Raw genomic sequence first — 16,506 nt, forward strand, 5'->3', positions numbered from 1 at the left:
GTTTCAAATTTTGGACCTCAAAAAAAAAGGACAAAAGGATAGGGGTTTAGAAGTTCTATACTACTCCTAAGAACTTGGGAGACAGTAGAGATTAGGTGAAACCAATAACAATACTCTGCTTCGCCACACTACAGACAACTAGACAAAGTAGGTGCAATCTTCTAAGGTTGTGCTTGTAATTTTCAGACTATGAATGATACCATCCATCAAACAATATTCACCCAAAGTAGAAGTTAAGCATCCACGATATAAGCTCAGGCTAACTTTACACATTGAATAAAAATCATCTATTCAAAGAAAGTATGAGCAATAGTTTCACCAACCTATGGTATCCAATCCTTCATTCATTTAACAACTTTGAAAGCAAATTTACTCTAAACAAAACTATTCTATGTTGAAGAAAGATATGTAACCATGCAACCATATGATAATAATAAGGCTTCAAAACAAACTGCAAATGAACTTGTATTATCAAAATAGCTCTAAGCAACAATTTCATAAATCTCTCCACAACCAAAATGAAATGAGAGAATGAGAGTTTATATAGAGTTTCTGAAAACAAATGAAAGGCCGAGACCGATCTAAGATCAAGACAACCCAACCCTAGATAGAGTTTCCCAAAATAAAACTAGAGACAGATGCATGCTAGACAAGTGGCATGAAGAGCTATCTCCTAGGAAGGCACATCCTTATCCTCACGAGCGATAGTGTGTTCAATGAACCTAGACACGATCGGGCCAACCTCTTCCATGGTGACATGTGGCAGCATATTGAGCCCGTATTCCCATCCATCCAAGTCGTCTGCACAAGCGGCAAATGCAATCTCCCATTCCATCTCCTGCTTCCGGAAGGCATCCTAGATGAACAAGAAATTCGATGCCTTGGTCAAATTCTATTTCAATCCTGGTCCAGTGATGGTGAAGAAAATTTCCAAAGTTCTGAGTTTGAGATTTTCCAGCCGCATATCATTTTCTCGGATGGTCTCCTTTTCAAGCAAATCAGCAATTACAAGGAATATTTTGCTTTGTATTTCTTTAATCTGCTATTCGGCCTTAATACTATCAACCTTCACTCTCTCCGGGACTTCACTTCATGCAACCAATGCCCAATGCCATGCGTTTAAATCATATGCAACTCCTGCTGCAATTATATTTCCATCAATCAATTCTTGTTTAGGAATGCCTTTTAACACTCTAAGGCACGGGAAAATTTTGTCCTGAACATCCTAAAGGTCAGCCCACGCTTCTACCATGCTCGCAATTCTGGAGAGTAAAGAGGAGGTTTGACTATATGTCAACATCAATCTGTCCACGAATGTGGCTGCTTCTCTTTTGCTTGCCATCCATTCTTTAGTCTCTCTTGCTGTCACTTTTTCTTCTTCAAAATTTTCAATTGCTTCTGCGAGGAATTCAAAAGTGGAGTTGTTGCATCGCCTTGGTTAAGTGGCTTGGTCAAGTGCTGAATGCATTCCTTCAGGCATTCAATTTCCTTCTTGTATTCTCTCTTTTTTCCAGTGTTCCACGGGCGTTGGGGACGGGGGGACGGGGGGACGGGGGGGACGCGTTTCCGGGACGGGGGGACCAAGGGCCTAAATTTGGGGACGGTGGGGGGACGGCGGGGGGGGGGGTGGCGGGGTGGTGGTGCTCATGTACTTGTACATATACATATAGTACTTGAAAAACTAGTTTTGAAAAGATGTATGACAGTATTACAGTGTAAGAATTACATTTGAAATGAGACTATAGGAAATTTGAAATACTAAATCTAAATACCAAGATTTCTAAGTTGTGTTGTTATATGGAGCCTAATCAAACTCGGAGGTTAGATTTTCCCTACTTCTATCGGCGCGGTTTCCCCCTATATTTTTCAACGGGGGTTTGGGGGCAGCGCCCCCAAGTTGGGGTCAAGGGGCATCGCCCCTTGCGGGGTCAAGGGGCAGCGCCCCTTGCGCGTTCCCTTTTATTATTTTCTAAAGGCGTCGGGTGTTATTTTTCTATTGGCCCACGTCCAATTAGAGTTACCCCTTAACCCTCCAAAAACTTAAAAACTCACTTTTTTTAAAAATTTTAATTTTAAACATTGCATATAAGTGGGGGCGACAGGAGACGCCTGGGCGTCTCCCCGTCCCTCGAGAGACGCCTGGACGTCTCTTGAGGGACAGGGAGACGCCCAGGCGTCTCCCACGGAGACGCCCAGACGTCCCCCAGGAGACGCCCAGACGTCTCCGCATCGGGGACGTCTCCACGTCCCGGCGGAGTTTGGGTGGCGGTGGCGGGACGGCGGGGGACGTCGCGTCCCCGTCCCCACGTCCCCGAGACGTCTCTGACGAGGGGACGCGCCCAAAAATGGGGGGGACGCGTCCCCGTGGTTCACTGCTTTTTTCCTACTTCTTTGTTTAGTCTTGCCTTCATGTAAGCAACTAAATTGTCTAAGTCTTCCACCTCTTGACCCTTCGTAGTTGGTCCCAAGTCGAAAGTGGTAATTTCATACCCCTAATGAGTAATATCTTCTTTTGACTTGTCCACTTTTGGTACAGCAATCTGAACTATACGGCAGCCTATCTCATCTCTCTAGATTGTGGAAAACTTCCTGGCAGGCTTCTTCGCAACAACCTGCCCTAATCTGGCCAAGAAATCAGTCATGTCATCCTCTTCTTGAACTTCCACCGGTACTTTTATCCTCAATCTTTCCTTCAACCAATCAAGAATCGTAAGTTGTCCAATGCCTTCCTCTTCCTAATTACTCTCTTCACATGGAATATCCCAACCTCCTCGAAGAGCCAAAATCATTCCCTCCTGAAATTCATCGCCCAGAATATCCATTTCATTATTTGATTCCAATATTTTGTATCTATAGGAGACGTTTGTTCTTCTTCCTCCTGCTAGATTGACATCACATTTCCCTCATGGATTGGAGAAGGAATCTTCAATTCTGCTAATGGCTCATCCTCAATAGTCAATACATCATTCACATTCCTGGATGTTGCAGAATGAGATGGCTCTGATCTTTGCTTCTTTTGAACAGGTTGCTCATTAACAACCTATTACTGAATTTTCATACTGATTGCAATTTAGTGGAAAATTCAAGTGCCAGGCATAAGGTACATTTTTTGCAAAAAGCCTTGATTATGGTATTCAGTTTCCTTTTAAAAGATTACAACTACATGGAGAAAATTTTAGATCTTTCAATTGTTTTCAACTAAATAATATTTCATCTTTTATACAATTGGAAAGATTAAGAGAAGTAATCTACTGAATAAATGTTTCCCTCACACAAGACCGTGAGAGTGATCTTTATTTTCCTATGCAAAGGAGAAAAGCAAAACCAAATAATACAAATGCATAGAAAAGATGAGAAGGGAACCAGCCATTTCCTGGGGGTATATGGCTGGCATAAATCTGTTTCTGCTGGTGTAGGTCTGCAACCCCGGCGTCTCCTAGCCTCCAATTGTCTCCTGGTCATGAAAGAGTGAAAAGAAGTATGTGTTAGATCCAAGGGATCCAAGCAATGATTGATTAGCTCCTAATCATGCCTATGCATTTATACTATTCAATCATGATCCTTATTTGAACAGGAAAATAAGCATCAAAAAACAAAAAAGAAAGATCATTCTCATTGCATCGGAGAATCAATGTTTTTCTAACGAAGTTTGCTTAATGTGTAGAAACAGGTTAAAAAAAAAATTGCAGATTTCAAATTTCATGCATGAGTGGGATTAAATGAGGCTCCCACAAGGGTTGAGCCTAGCTCATAGAATCTATATGACTGTTCTTTGGTCATCAAGACATGGCCTAAAGTACCCCTATGTACGTATTCTCCTCACAAATCCTATAACTTCTGAATATCAGAAGTTCAAAGGAGAATGCGCACATAAGGGTGCCTCTAGTTTCATTCCCTGATGATCAAAAGACAATCTAATATCAGAATAAAGAGTGCTAAGGTGCAGATTTAAATTCATAGTGCAATGCATATTTTCTCAGCATGACACATGTCGAGTTTATTTTCATATTTTTTGAAACTTTCATACTTGCCATGGTAAAACCTGAAACATGTCAAGTTTATTTTCTGCAAAATTTTCACGTCATACTGTGAATACTGCGCAAAGGACAAACAGAGCACATGACCACAACAAAAAAAAAATATACGCAGTTCTCTTCTAAGATCATGTGAATGTCGAGGGTCTCATTTCGAAACCCTCTGCACACACAGGGTCTTCACAAAGAATCATGTGCAGAATAACAGAGAAGGGGCCGAGTCTACTGTGCTTTATGAGTGTTTTTTTATATACGAGCCATGAGCCCAAAGATACAGAATACCTTGCAAGCAAAACAAAGCAAAATTATCACAGGATGGCTGTTTTACAACGCCAAAATTTGCAGAGGTTCCTTTAAAATGGAGCTCGAAAGTACCTGTTTTGATTTTGGGACCGAAAGAATGCTACAGTTTACGAAGAAACCCCTACAAATATGAGATTCGAAAACCCCAATTGCAGCCATAGGTGACTCCCAAAAGAGAGAGTCAGTTCGAACAGTTTGCGCTCCTTTTCTTCCTGTCCAAGCCCTGGCATGGCGGCAGAGCTCTTCTCCAACAATTAAAAAAATGCAAGAGTGAATGAAGACTGAGGGTTCGATGTTTTTTACATCTCCTTTGTCTCGCTTTTTCCTATTTTTATGGGATTGTATTTTTTTTATTTAAAGATGCAACTAATGCATAGTGGTCGAGTCCCTAGACTCCCACTTTTGATATGTTATGCTTAGCCGTGGGGAGGCTATAAAACCCCTAAGTCTTTTAAAAGACTTATTTCTTCTAAAGATGCTATTAATTTTAATAATTAATGATTATATTAATGTTGATAAAAATAAACTAATAGCAACATTAACATAATAATTAATTATTAAAATTAATTATTTTCACATATAAGTAAGAATATTTCCAATTTTTATATCCTTATGTGGAAATTATTAATTTTTACACCTTTGTAGCCCTTTTGAGTTCAATATTTTTCACCCATAGACACATTGAAAATTGTAAAATGAATATTTTAATTGGATGAGTTATAAATCCAATTAATATTTATTATAATTGTGTCTTAAATATTTATTCATAATATGCACTGTAAAAAATATTGAACTCAAAGAGGCTAGAGTTATCTCATGAGTTTGGGGTCGGATTTGGGCTTGAGGTGCAGTTATACATGGGTTTGTACCAGTTCTCCAGTAGTTGAGACTTGATTTTGAGTATCACATTGGTCAACCTTCAGTTGACCAAGAGTTTGGGCCAGATTTCACACATTTATGCAAAATTTGAAGCCTTTTTGGGTGGCTTTTCTTCTCTGCTCGGATTTTTGGGATATTTTGAGTTGGAGATCACTCCAGTTCACCTTCATTTGACTTGGAGTCATCTTATCCTTGCCTTTGGAAGGCCTTTTTGTATAAAGTGAAAAAAGATTCATCTTATTTATGGAGTTCTAGATTATTATTCTCATGCTTGGCAAAGAATTCTTCTTGTAGCTCACATTTACAGTTGCTTGACAGAATATTCAATAAAATTATCAGCTTATACCTTACATTTTTGAGCTTATTATTTCATGTGTGATTGAGATTCATTTTTATATTGTGTTATTGATTAAATAACCTTTGGAATTTTTGTCTCATGCATGAATCACAGGTTATACATTGTGGTTTATCAGTTGATTGTTTGAGAAAGCCATTTTTTTTTCCTTTCAATTGTCTGAGTTAAGATCCTTTGCATAAATCATTTATGTGATATAAATCAGAGGTGCTTTTGAGTAAAACATGTGATTTTAGAAAGTCTTCTATCATTTTCAGATCAAATTGGTGTATCACTTTACTTAAGTTTTAGTTTTTTCCATTTTTTCAGTTTTAATACCTTTTCCCTTTTCCAAGCAAAGTTTCCCAAGTTTTATTAGAATAGGTGATTCATCATTTTTAGGAACCGGTGTATCCGGAGGTCCAATCATCCTAGTAGTTTACCCACAAACTCACGATTGTTCCCATGTTATCCCAAAGTGCTGAGTTTTTACAGACTTAGTTTTCGGGTGCACTTTTGGGCCTTAACACAACCTTCTTTCCTTTAGTCGTCGAAGAGCCCTCAACTGCTTCCTTCCTTTTCCGAGAGTTGATACTTTCAATAGGCTCGACATTTTGGGATGTTTCCGCATTCAAAGAATACGACTCCATTTCGCCCATCAAGTTATAAGTAAAAGTCAAATTTCTTCACCTTAACACTTGGACCTACTGATCAACCCACCACTGTGAATACTTAACAACTGGTCGCATCAAGGTGGTTAGATCTATGAGCTCTGGTTCTGACCATCGTACAGGAAGAAGAGGCCAATTCTCATCAAAGCACGGTTGAACATATTCTCCATCATCTTTTAACTGATCAGGCGGAAAAGCTCGGTTGTTCTAATCAAGCTTATTAGCAATCTAGACCATAGTCTTTTCCTGATGTCATACTCGTCTACAGCATTTGCCCAAAAATCTTCCAAATCAACCCTGTGTTTGTATTTTTCTCCATTCATTGATCCAATATGATTACCATTGCATCTCTAATCTCGCGCTCTTAACTGCATGTGCTATTGGACAAGACTCCAGCATATTTTTGATGAAAAATGGAAAGGAAATGGTTGCCTCCTGCTTTGTTCTCTGGAGGCCTTGATACGTTTCCAATTGCCTCAGGACTTCTAGCAAGATCATTCTATTAGTGGGATAGATTGGAAGTCGATAAGGACATCCGGTAAATCCCTGGACTCTTATGTATGTGAATCTTGGAAACTAGATGAACGAGGATCCATGCTTGCTTATCAAGCTCTTGGCTTCTAGGGTAAGCCTCTGATGGGTTCCTCCTTGCAATGTTCTGGTGATATATATTAAGAACGCATCATTTACCCACTTGAAGTGGGCCTTCTCGGTAAGCTGCAGCTGCGGATAGCAGTCATAGGACTTGAATTCATTTTCACCATTGCCTACTATGCCTTTGCAAATCAATCTAGTGTATTTGTAGTTTCTTGCCAATAGATAGACAATGTAGGAGCTCATGTAAAAGGACTCCGTCCTTTCCAATTTTATTAGTTGCTCATTCAAGTTGTCGTTGATTATCCTGGACCAATTGAACATTTTGACTCTAGAGGTGATCTCGTCAATAAAATAATACATCCATGTTTCAAATGGCGCACCCTGAGGGTTGCCCATTACTCTATTCAGCAGTAAAATGATATCACCATATTCCTCCTTGAAGTCCGTGCGAAGCAATTTCTTCAACACTTTCTTGAGGTTGGGCCTTGGCTTCTCAAGCCACGACATTGACATTTGTCTCGCGCAGAGCTCAAGTTGGTCTTCATAAAGTCTCCCGGTTTCTTCTTTAGTTTTATAGGAAGTCTGGTTGTAATTTGGTATTCCAAATGCTTCCTGAATGGCTAATTCTCCAAGATGAGCCAATACTCTTCCATCTGGTGCAACGATTTCTCTCTCTTGGGCATTGTAGTGTATGGCACATTCAACCATAAGCTCAGCACATTCCATAGCTGGTGGAAATCCAGTTGCTTGGACGATGCCATTTCTCATCATCCGGCGAGCAATAGGTGTTGGCAAGAGTCCATCTTGTCCATACATTCTTCTCTTGAAATCTTTGAAGTCCTCGTGCCCGAGGTTGGTGTCTGTGACATTTTTCCATTCGGAATTGATCTTTGATTCAGGCTACACTCCTTTGCTAGCGAACTTCATCTGAGCCTTTCTTGAAGGTGCTCCTTTAGTTGTCATCAACCTGCGATAAACATGAAAATTTAACATTATTTTCGAAAAAAGTGAAGATTCTAACTCTTTGGACCATTTGCTCGAAAATTTCACTTTCAATCTGTCAAAAAGCTAAATTTCTGCGAAAAAATCAGACTGAAAATGGACGAATTTGGCTAAATACTTAGTAAATTTCACGAGAATAAGTGAATAAGACAGAATAAGGATAAAAGAATTCAATCAAACTCAGATTTTGAACCTTCAAAATTGCACTTGTGACTGAAAATCTATCTTCAATTCTGAAAATTCTGCCTTTAACTCAGAAAAAGCACTTTATTCTCCTGGAAATTATGTCCTTCAACTTAGAAATTTCACTTTATCTTCAAAAATTCACCTCGAAAATTCACTTTATCTTCAAAATCCTCCTTCAAAAATCTCTCTTTCGAAACCTCGAGAGAGAAAAAAAACTTCAAACTTCAATCTTCAACTTGAGAATGAATTGAAAAGGACAAGTCGAATTGATATAGAGTTGGAGGAGTTCAATTTTTAGAAACTTCATGTTTTTTGTTTTTTTGGTTTTTATGTTTTTCCTAAGATTCATCGAACTTGGACTGTTTTATTTCTTCCAAAATGGAAACTCAATCTTCTCCGCAAGCGAGTTGGCATAGAACCTTCTAGATTCTTCTTGAGCTCGAAAATTTTTCTAAGTGTTGGATTTTCAAAAATTGTTCAAGTGTTTGACATTTTCGAAATTTTCTTCTAAGTGTTGGAAAAATACAAAAATATTCTACTTAGAAGAAATTTTCAAAAATGTCCAAAGTGCTGAGTTTTATTTTTCCAACTTCAAACTTGATTAAACCTTCGTCCATGGTGGATTTCATGTGCTTCATAGTTCATACCATGTTTGTTTGTTTTCCTTAGCCATATTTTTCCTTCTTCATGGTGAATTTGGTCATCTTTATGCCATACTCTACCTAGGCGGACTTCATCGATTGCATGCCATTCTTGTTTATAGCTGGGCGGACTTTAGCACTTCTTGGACATATCCAACTTGGGCAAGACAGACTTTGTGCTTGGCAAGCCAAGTGCTAGGGCGGAGTTCACTCTTCATTTGTCATCCCTCTTGGGCGGACTTGGATGTTGATTGGACGTATCTTGCTTAGGAGGGCTGACTTCATGACTATCTAACCAACTCCACACTCTTCCTTGGGCGGACTTTCTCATCAACAAGCCATATGTGGGCGGACTTGCTAGCTGCTTAGACATTCTTTTTATGCCTAGGTGGACTTCATGGGCCTTTGGAAAATTTGAATTTAGCCCCTCTTAACCTTGGGCAGACTTGAGCATTGTTAGGCCAACTTCCTTAGCTGGGTGGACTTTAGCACTTCTTGGACATATCCAACTTGGGCAGGATGGAATTTGTGCTTGGCAAGCCAAGTGCTAGGGCAGAGTTCACTCTTCATTTGCCATCCCTCTTGGCGGACTTCACCTTGGTTTTGCCATTCCATGCCATCCATTGCCTTGGGCGGACTTCAAGTTCTTTGTGCCATGCTAGCCTTGGGTGAATTTGATAGTTATCTTTGCTATGGCGAACTTTAGGCTCTTCATGTGCCATCTTTACCTTTGGCATGGCTGACTTCAAGGTCGATTTGCTGTTATGCATGTTTATCTAGAACATCTAGAACAAAACCTCGTCTAGAGATTTCACCCTGCTTTTTACACTTGGAGACACAAAATTTTGATTTTGAATACATGACTTGAGGGACCCAATCCTAGGTCAACTTTCAAAAAAGCTGAAAAAAGCAAAAAGCAAAAAAGCAAAAAACAGGCCAAAAACGCTGCTTCCCAGATTGGTCCCAAAATGCCAAAAAGCAAAAAAGCAAAAAAGCAGAATTCCTCAAAAATAGGAAGGTCTCAGAATTGACCCTAAGCAATTGTGATCTTTGTCCTCCGGGCCTTCTAGGTGCTTTGGTGGTGTCCAGACACTGATCAAGGTATGATTTCTCTATTTGGCTCGGATGACTCTTGAAAAAACTCTAACTCGAAAATGGATTTATGAAATTGCAAAGCTAAAACAAAACCCTAAAAAGAAAACAACTGGGGGTCCCCATTTGGAATGGGGCGATGTGTGAAATAGGTCACAACAAGGAGGAAGGTTTATGTTCCAACAGGTAGTCAGAAACAAAGGAGGAAATATTGTGAAAAATTATGGTAGTACCTAATATGGTGGAAGGGAACATCGCAACCTTTTTCTTTGGGTAAAAAGGACGGTTCTAAAGTCTAGCCCAAATTTGTCTCATCTTCTTGGTGTTTTGGTTTTCATAAAGAGATTTTGGGTAAAACCAACTCTGAACCAGGAGGTTGAGAATTTTAAACAGAAGAGGTGATGATGCAACACAGATTAGGGAACTAAATGTAGCGTTTGAGTAGAGTTTCACTAAGAATAGCAGTTGTTTGTAACTGCTCAGTTTTGTGGGGCATAGGGAACGGGCTAGTATATTAATATATTATCAATATTAAATGTAGAAAGCCAAAACATAAGTCTTTTACTTACTGATGCCTTTTGGGCTGTAAATGGCAACACATGCTTGTTAGATGGAGAGTTAGGATAAATGAAACCATGCTGTCATAATATAAATCAGATCTTATGTAACTGCTCTTGTTTTTAAGGATATTCTAATTGTCTTGTCCGATCTTTTGGTTATCATTTTTCAGTCTGCCATGTTTCTTTCTAAATCTAAAGTGAGGTTAACAGTTTGCAGACTCTGCATCAATCATACAATGGACTGAGCGGAATTTATCATCTTCATTATAACCATATATTGCTGCTGTAATTGAAGTAGAGTTAATGGCAGAATTGGAAGCATGAATCAATGCTAGAAAAGATAAGCAACCATATTCACTTATGTTAAAAACAACTGAACCTATGTGACCTTTGACGGCCACTTGCTTTCTTGTTATTGTGCCCTATGTCACAAGGTTTGAGTTCGTGTTCATGTCCAGATGAAATTTAGCAAGGGAAAAAAATTCAAAAAAATAACATGATTAAATATGCCTTATTTAAATTTGATTTTTTTAAATATAACTAATATATTCATAATATTAAGGGTGGATATACGTTAGGTATAAAAAATGAAGTATATTTGAAAGTCATATCTACTTTAGGGAGACATTTTAGGCCACATGGATCTACAATAGCGATCACAGGCACTTACAGTCAACAACTCTTTATATGCATTCTTCTTGGTGAGAAGATGGTTATCCAATTTTATGAGTGCAGGCAAACCTACGATAGCAAATGATATGTAGAATGGGAGCCACCTCATCAAACATTGGATAGTATGACAGAAAGGTAGCCACTATATCCCCTCCCGCCTGACAGTTCATTATGCCACAAAACAATATAAAAATCCTTTGGCGTTCAGGATATCATTGATTTTTATAAAAACCCTGATTTATTTGGTACAAATTTTACAACAAATTAAAAACATTTTTTTTCATTTCCTTTTTGTTCACTGAATTTCGAATTTTTTGTTTGAGGTTTGATGAACCCTATGACATAGATTGTCCCAATTTCTAAAGGTGCTTAATGGGAGCTCTGCACAGCATTATGTGAAATGATTTAAGTTTTATTATTGTTTAAGCTTTGGTGCCTAGTATGTATTATCAATCAGCTTATGAGGGTGATTTGAAGTTTTTGAACAATTCTTTAGGAAAGAGTCAATTTGAAGCAAACACATTATCGCTCATATTATCTGCATTGCATCATCCTGGGTCTTATGATAGTAATGGTAATCACACCTTAGTTGGTTCTGGAAGCCATGCATTTGTGCTACCCTGTAAGATCTCCATTTCTGGACGTACACTGAACCTTGCTGTGTAAGAAAAAAGGGACAACACTTATACTAGTTCTTAGCATCGAAGGAATAAATTATGACTTTCCATAGCTTAAAAATTACCTCTTCTTTTATAATCAAATAATTCTCCGGGCCTAAACAACCCCAGTTCATTGACACAAAATTGAGACAAAATATTAAGCATGAGTTGGATGTTTCCATAGGACCAACACCAGAGATATTGTAGATGGTAAAAACATTGCTTTAAAACGAATCCCTGTTTTCAAATAATGCTCTTGAAATAAGTCTTAACTTTGAGCCTGTGCCGGGTGTCATATGATCAGGAGCTGTCCTTGAATCAGGATGGTCGACCGAGTTGGATGTTTCCATAGGACCAACACCAGAGATATTGTAGATGGTAAAAAGCATTGCTTTAAAAAGATTTTCCGTTTTCAAATAATGCTCTTGAAATAAATCTTAACTTTGAGCCTGTGCCGGATGTCGCATGATCAGAAGCTGTCCTTGAATCAGGATGATCGACCACCATTGTCCTGACTCCTGACATGTGATTTTGTACTTTAGGGATTGGATATGGAGTCTCATGAACAATATCTGAAGTGGCCTTCAACCTGTGATTTGTTCTAGGATATAGCGTCTCATCAACAAAATCAGTAGTAGTTGTAGTCTCCTTCCTTTCAACCGCCACTGCTTTCCCATTTTTATTTTTTCTCATCTTTGAAGATCGCATTGGAGTCTCATATATCACATCACCTTTATCAGCTTTTAAATGTTTCTTCTTTGCCCGACTTACTTGACTATTAGATTGCTTCCTGATCATATGGCTAGCTTGTTTTGGTGCCCACACTCGTTGCAAATCTCGAGCTCTGCTTGTAAAATGTGCAAATCTGCATGCACGCTCCCTGTTTGCTTCAGCTTTCTTAAGTCTACATTCATAATCATCAGCCTTAAGATATTTTTCTGAATGCTTTCTTGAAACCCTTTCATCTTGTGGCAATTTCAGGGAATGCTGATCATCATCCATGGCAGACATCTGACAATATGACTCTCCTATCTGGCCTGCATTTCTCCTTTCCCCACCATTACTAGCCATGAAATCATTTTGAGAAGAAGCCTCTGCATCATGTTCTTTTTTCTGCATATCAACATCTTTATCCTCGTTGGACATAGAATGGAAAATATCCCCTGAATCATCATATGCATAAAATTCTATATCCTTGTATACTTTTCTAATCACCATGTCCACTCGATCAATATACCTGCAATGAAAGGCATGGCTTATTTGAACGTATCATCAGATATTAAATTTATTAGACACAGTTTATTAGTAAATTAGAAGGTTACCTGGATGCAATAACTCTGTTTGCAAACTCATTAAGGTTTTCCCCACCAAATATTCCTCCTGGCAAATTAAATTGAATGTTTTCCAGAAGTTTGCAGATTTCTTTTATTAATTTATTCTTTGTTTGCTCTTCAATGCTCCCAGCAATCTTTGATGCAAGTATTTCCATGCGAAATAATACTTGCAATTCATGTCTATTCTTGAGTGAAGAATTTCAATAATTTTTATAATGAGCTTTCGAAGAAATGTCAATATAAAAGTCTAAAGAACATGAAAAAAAAAGGATACTCTCTAACCTTGTCTTCAGAGGTGTATAGAGAAGCAAAATCAGAATTGCCAAGTTGGCTAGATAATGGAAGAGGGCAATCTTTGTACTTGACTGCCAACTCTTTGGGCTTTTTCAAAATCAACTCCATCACTTCATGGCAAATGGATCTCTTAGTTAAACTGATTGCTTTTGCAACATTTGTAGATGAGCAATGCTCAGCTTCCAGCTGGACTTCTACATGTTGGATTACAACATATGTAAGGCGTTGGGCTAAAGCCCTCAAGTCGACTTCTTTGCTAGAGAGACCATGCTGCATTTTTTCATCCAGTGACTCAGTGAATGCTTTGTCATTATCTAACTCAACAGTTTCTGAATCGCACTTCTACATGTTGGATTACAACATATGTAAGGCGTTGGGCTAAAGCCCTCAAGTCGACTTCTTTGCTAGAGAGACCATGCTGCATTTTTTCATCCAGTGACTCAGTGAATGCTTTGTCATTATCTAACTCAACAGTTTCTGAATCGCACTTCTACATGTTGGATTACAACATATGTAAGGCGTTGGGCTAAAGCCCTCAAGTCGACTTCTTTGCTAGAGAGACCATGCTGCATTTTTTCATCCAGTGACTCAGTGAATGCTTTGTCATTATCTAACTCAACAGTTTCTGAATCGCAATCTCCAACTTCAGTAGATAAAGAAGCATTCGAAAGAGAAGGTAAAGCAGTGGATATGGGGCAAAATTGTTCACATTCAGCCAGAGGCTGTAGTGTTTTCTTGAGAACCAGATCAGTAGTTGCTTTATTTTTCTCCGTTGGGCAGGAATTCAAAACCGCTTGATTGAACAAATTGTCAAAGGCCTGGCCTGCATCCAACTTCTTTGATATCTTCTTCATCCAGCGACTCAAAAACCTTAAAATTTTGGACTGTCTGCAACTGCCCTTAAAATACCTATCCTCCAATTTTGTGGCAAAAATTACATCAGAGGCTGTTTTACATGAACCCCCAACAATTGCAGAATACAAAGAGTCCCAAGTATTGCATTGAAGGTCAAGACCGATCGTTGAGGATTTGTGCTCTCTGCTGTTTTTGTTCCTAAGTGGCCCTGCGGGAACAGACTCGTTTGGACCACCAAAACACAAACTAGCTGGTGTTTGTTCCTGCTCACAGGGCAAGGATCGATCCATCTCACTTCTTTTGCAAGCATTGCGTGAGCTACCATTAACTTGTTCTTTGAGATTAATTTCTGCTTGTGGTACAGTTTTAAGAGTTTTAGTGCGAACTAGTTCACAACAATCTCCTCCAAAGCTAGTGTCCTTCAGTGGTATGTTAGATGTAAATAAAAAATTACTTCCCAAAACATGAAGAAATGCTGTGTGCACAGTCAAAGGCTCGAGAACAGCACCAAAAGAATGATTGTTTTTGTCAGAAACGTTAACCAATGCCAGGAAGTTCTTGCGCGCTAGAAACACCAAAAGCAGCTGCCAAGCAGGCTTCCCGCACCTAAATTCCCCACTTTTTTGTTGTAATCTGATAAGCACTTCATCACCAAGTAAGTCGCTGTCCATTTTGTCCTTGGCAACATTTCCTTCAAGTTCATTTTGTTCACGATTATGATCTGTCTTATACTTCTTCTTCTTACCAGAGATCCCTGAAAGCAAAACGCAACTAGAAATGATATTTCTCAAATCTAGGAACTTCTCCTTCGGAATTGGCAAAACAACATGAATTTTCATATTACCACCACTACAATTTTTTTCCAAATGCTTCTGAAATAGAAGAGAAAAATCCATTACTCCCATGTAACAGCTTTCATCTCTAGGTGAGTTCAGAGTTTTGGCCTTAGTGAGTTCCGCCCACTGCACTTCACAAGTTCTACACACCAAAGCTTTTCCACCAATGTCTTCCAATTCCAGATCCACTTCTGCCAAAGCGCTGCATTGTGGCGAAGAAACCATAGGATAAGCAATTGTAGGCCAGATTAGGGAAAAGGGCACGAATCTTGAGGCCAAAATAACAACATCCACAGCTGTAAAGCTCCATCCCATTTTTCTGAACACTTGAAAGATTTTGCCCTGACTTATTTCATTTGGACAGCCCCTCATTTGAGAAACAAGAGGAGGAATGTCAATCCAGCAAAAATGAATATCACGAGATCCAAAGGATTCAATTACAGACCTAAACTTCAAGCTAAAAAGCTCCATTAATTGTTCGTCTGACAATGAAGAAAGATCCGTAAAGGAATTTTCATCCTTAATAAACTCTGCAAAACCAGTCCTGGTCCATGATACTGAAGAAAACAATTCTACCAAATTCGAGTTCTTGTGCTTGCTAAAGATATCCTGTTTACCTGTCAATTAGAATGAGCTCCAGCACTAAATCAATTAGCTTGTGTAGAAAGGGTTCAAGTTCAAATATCTAAAAAGTCTAAACAGGATTCTCAACAGAGGAAACATTTTAAGTGGTTTTGGCCATTTAAATGAGAAATATTTTCATTTTTAAATGCCCACCCGAAGTAATTTTGTCAATTAGGACAGACTCCCATACATAATCGTGAATAAGCTCCTGCATTGACTGTGCCACAGATTCGGCCCGCGAGTGAGCAGAGGGTTGCAGAGAGACTACAATGTTGGCGAGGCATTTGAGAGCTGAAATAAACATCTGGATCTGCTGAACAGAGTCGAAGTGGATATGAGTAGCCCGTTTTCCCACATTCTGTTCGATAACCGATCTGGAACGATATGATGAGAGTGAGGAATCAAAGAGCTTGAATGCCCACAAGCTTGTTGGATCACAAGACCTCAGTAATTTGTCAACAGATTGCTGAATGGCGTTGAGATATGGCTTTCGATTTTGCAGGCTCTTGAGATCGCGTATGTCGAGCATTACCAGAATTCTTTGTACCCATTTTCCTTCTTGTTCCGCAGCCATTTTTGAAGAAGAAATGCATGGGGGATAAATTCTCTTATACAGGACTCTTCAAAATGGAGGGAAAGAATGGAAATATATTTAAATTGTACCTTTTTGAAAATGGGTGTTGAGCTAATTTCTAAATAATTGGTCTTCTTTAAAAATTATACTATTTTATTTTCTCTTAATAGTTATTTGTTTTAATAAATACAACTGGTTTGGATACAAACAATACTTTGTTTTGCAAATTTAAATAGAAGATTGTAGTATGTAAAAAATTAGTTATAGTGGTGAGTTTTAAGGTTGATCTGATTTGGATATTTTTTTTACATTATAAATGTATAATGTATATTGTTGTTGAGTTTATTAATATATTGTTT

At 38.6% G+C, this 16,506-nt stretch overlaps 1 protein-coding gene across 1 annotated transcript; it reads right to left on the bottom strand.

Moving 5' to 3' along the window:
- Positions 1–3,254: 3,254 nt before the first annotated feature.
- LOC131046555 (uncharacterized) lies at positions 3,255–16,176 on the bottom strand. Its single transcript, XM_057980315.2, has 7 exons — positions 15,727–16,176; positions 13,729–15,566; positions 13,239–13,600; positions 12,953–13,144; positions 11,714–12,867; positions 11,556–11,629; positions 3,255–3,454 (listed from the first exon to the last, which is right to left on the bottom strand). The coding sequence occupies exons 1-5, from the start codon at positions 16,145–16,147 to the stop codon at positions 12,024–12,026; spliced, it is 3,657 nt and encodes a 1,218-aa protein (XP_057836298.2). The 5' UTR covers positions 16,148–16,176; the 3' UTR covers positions 3,255–3,454; positions 11,556–11,629; positions 11,714–12,023.
- Between the last annotated feature and the right edge of the window lie 330 nt (positions 16,177–16,506).

This window comes from Cryptomeria japonica, chromosome 9, assembly GCF_030272615.1.
Source record: "Cryptomeria japonica chromosome 9, Sugi_1.0, whole genome shotgun sequence".
NCBI lineage: Eukaryota > Viridiplantae > Streptophyta > Pinopsida > Cupressales > Cupressaceae > Cryptomeria > Cryptomeria japonica.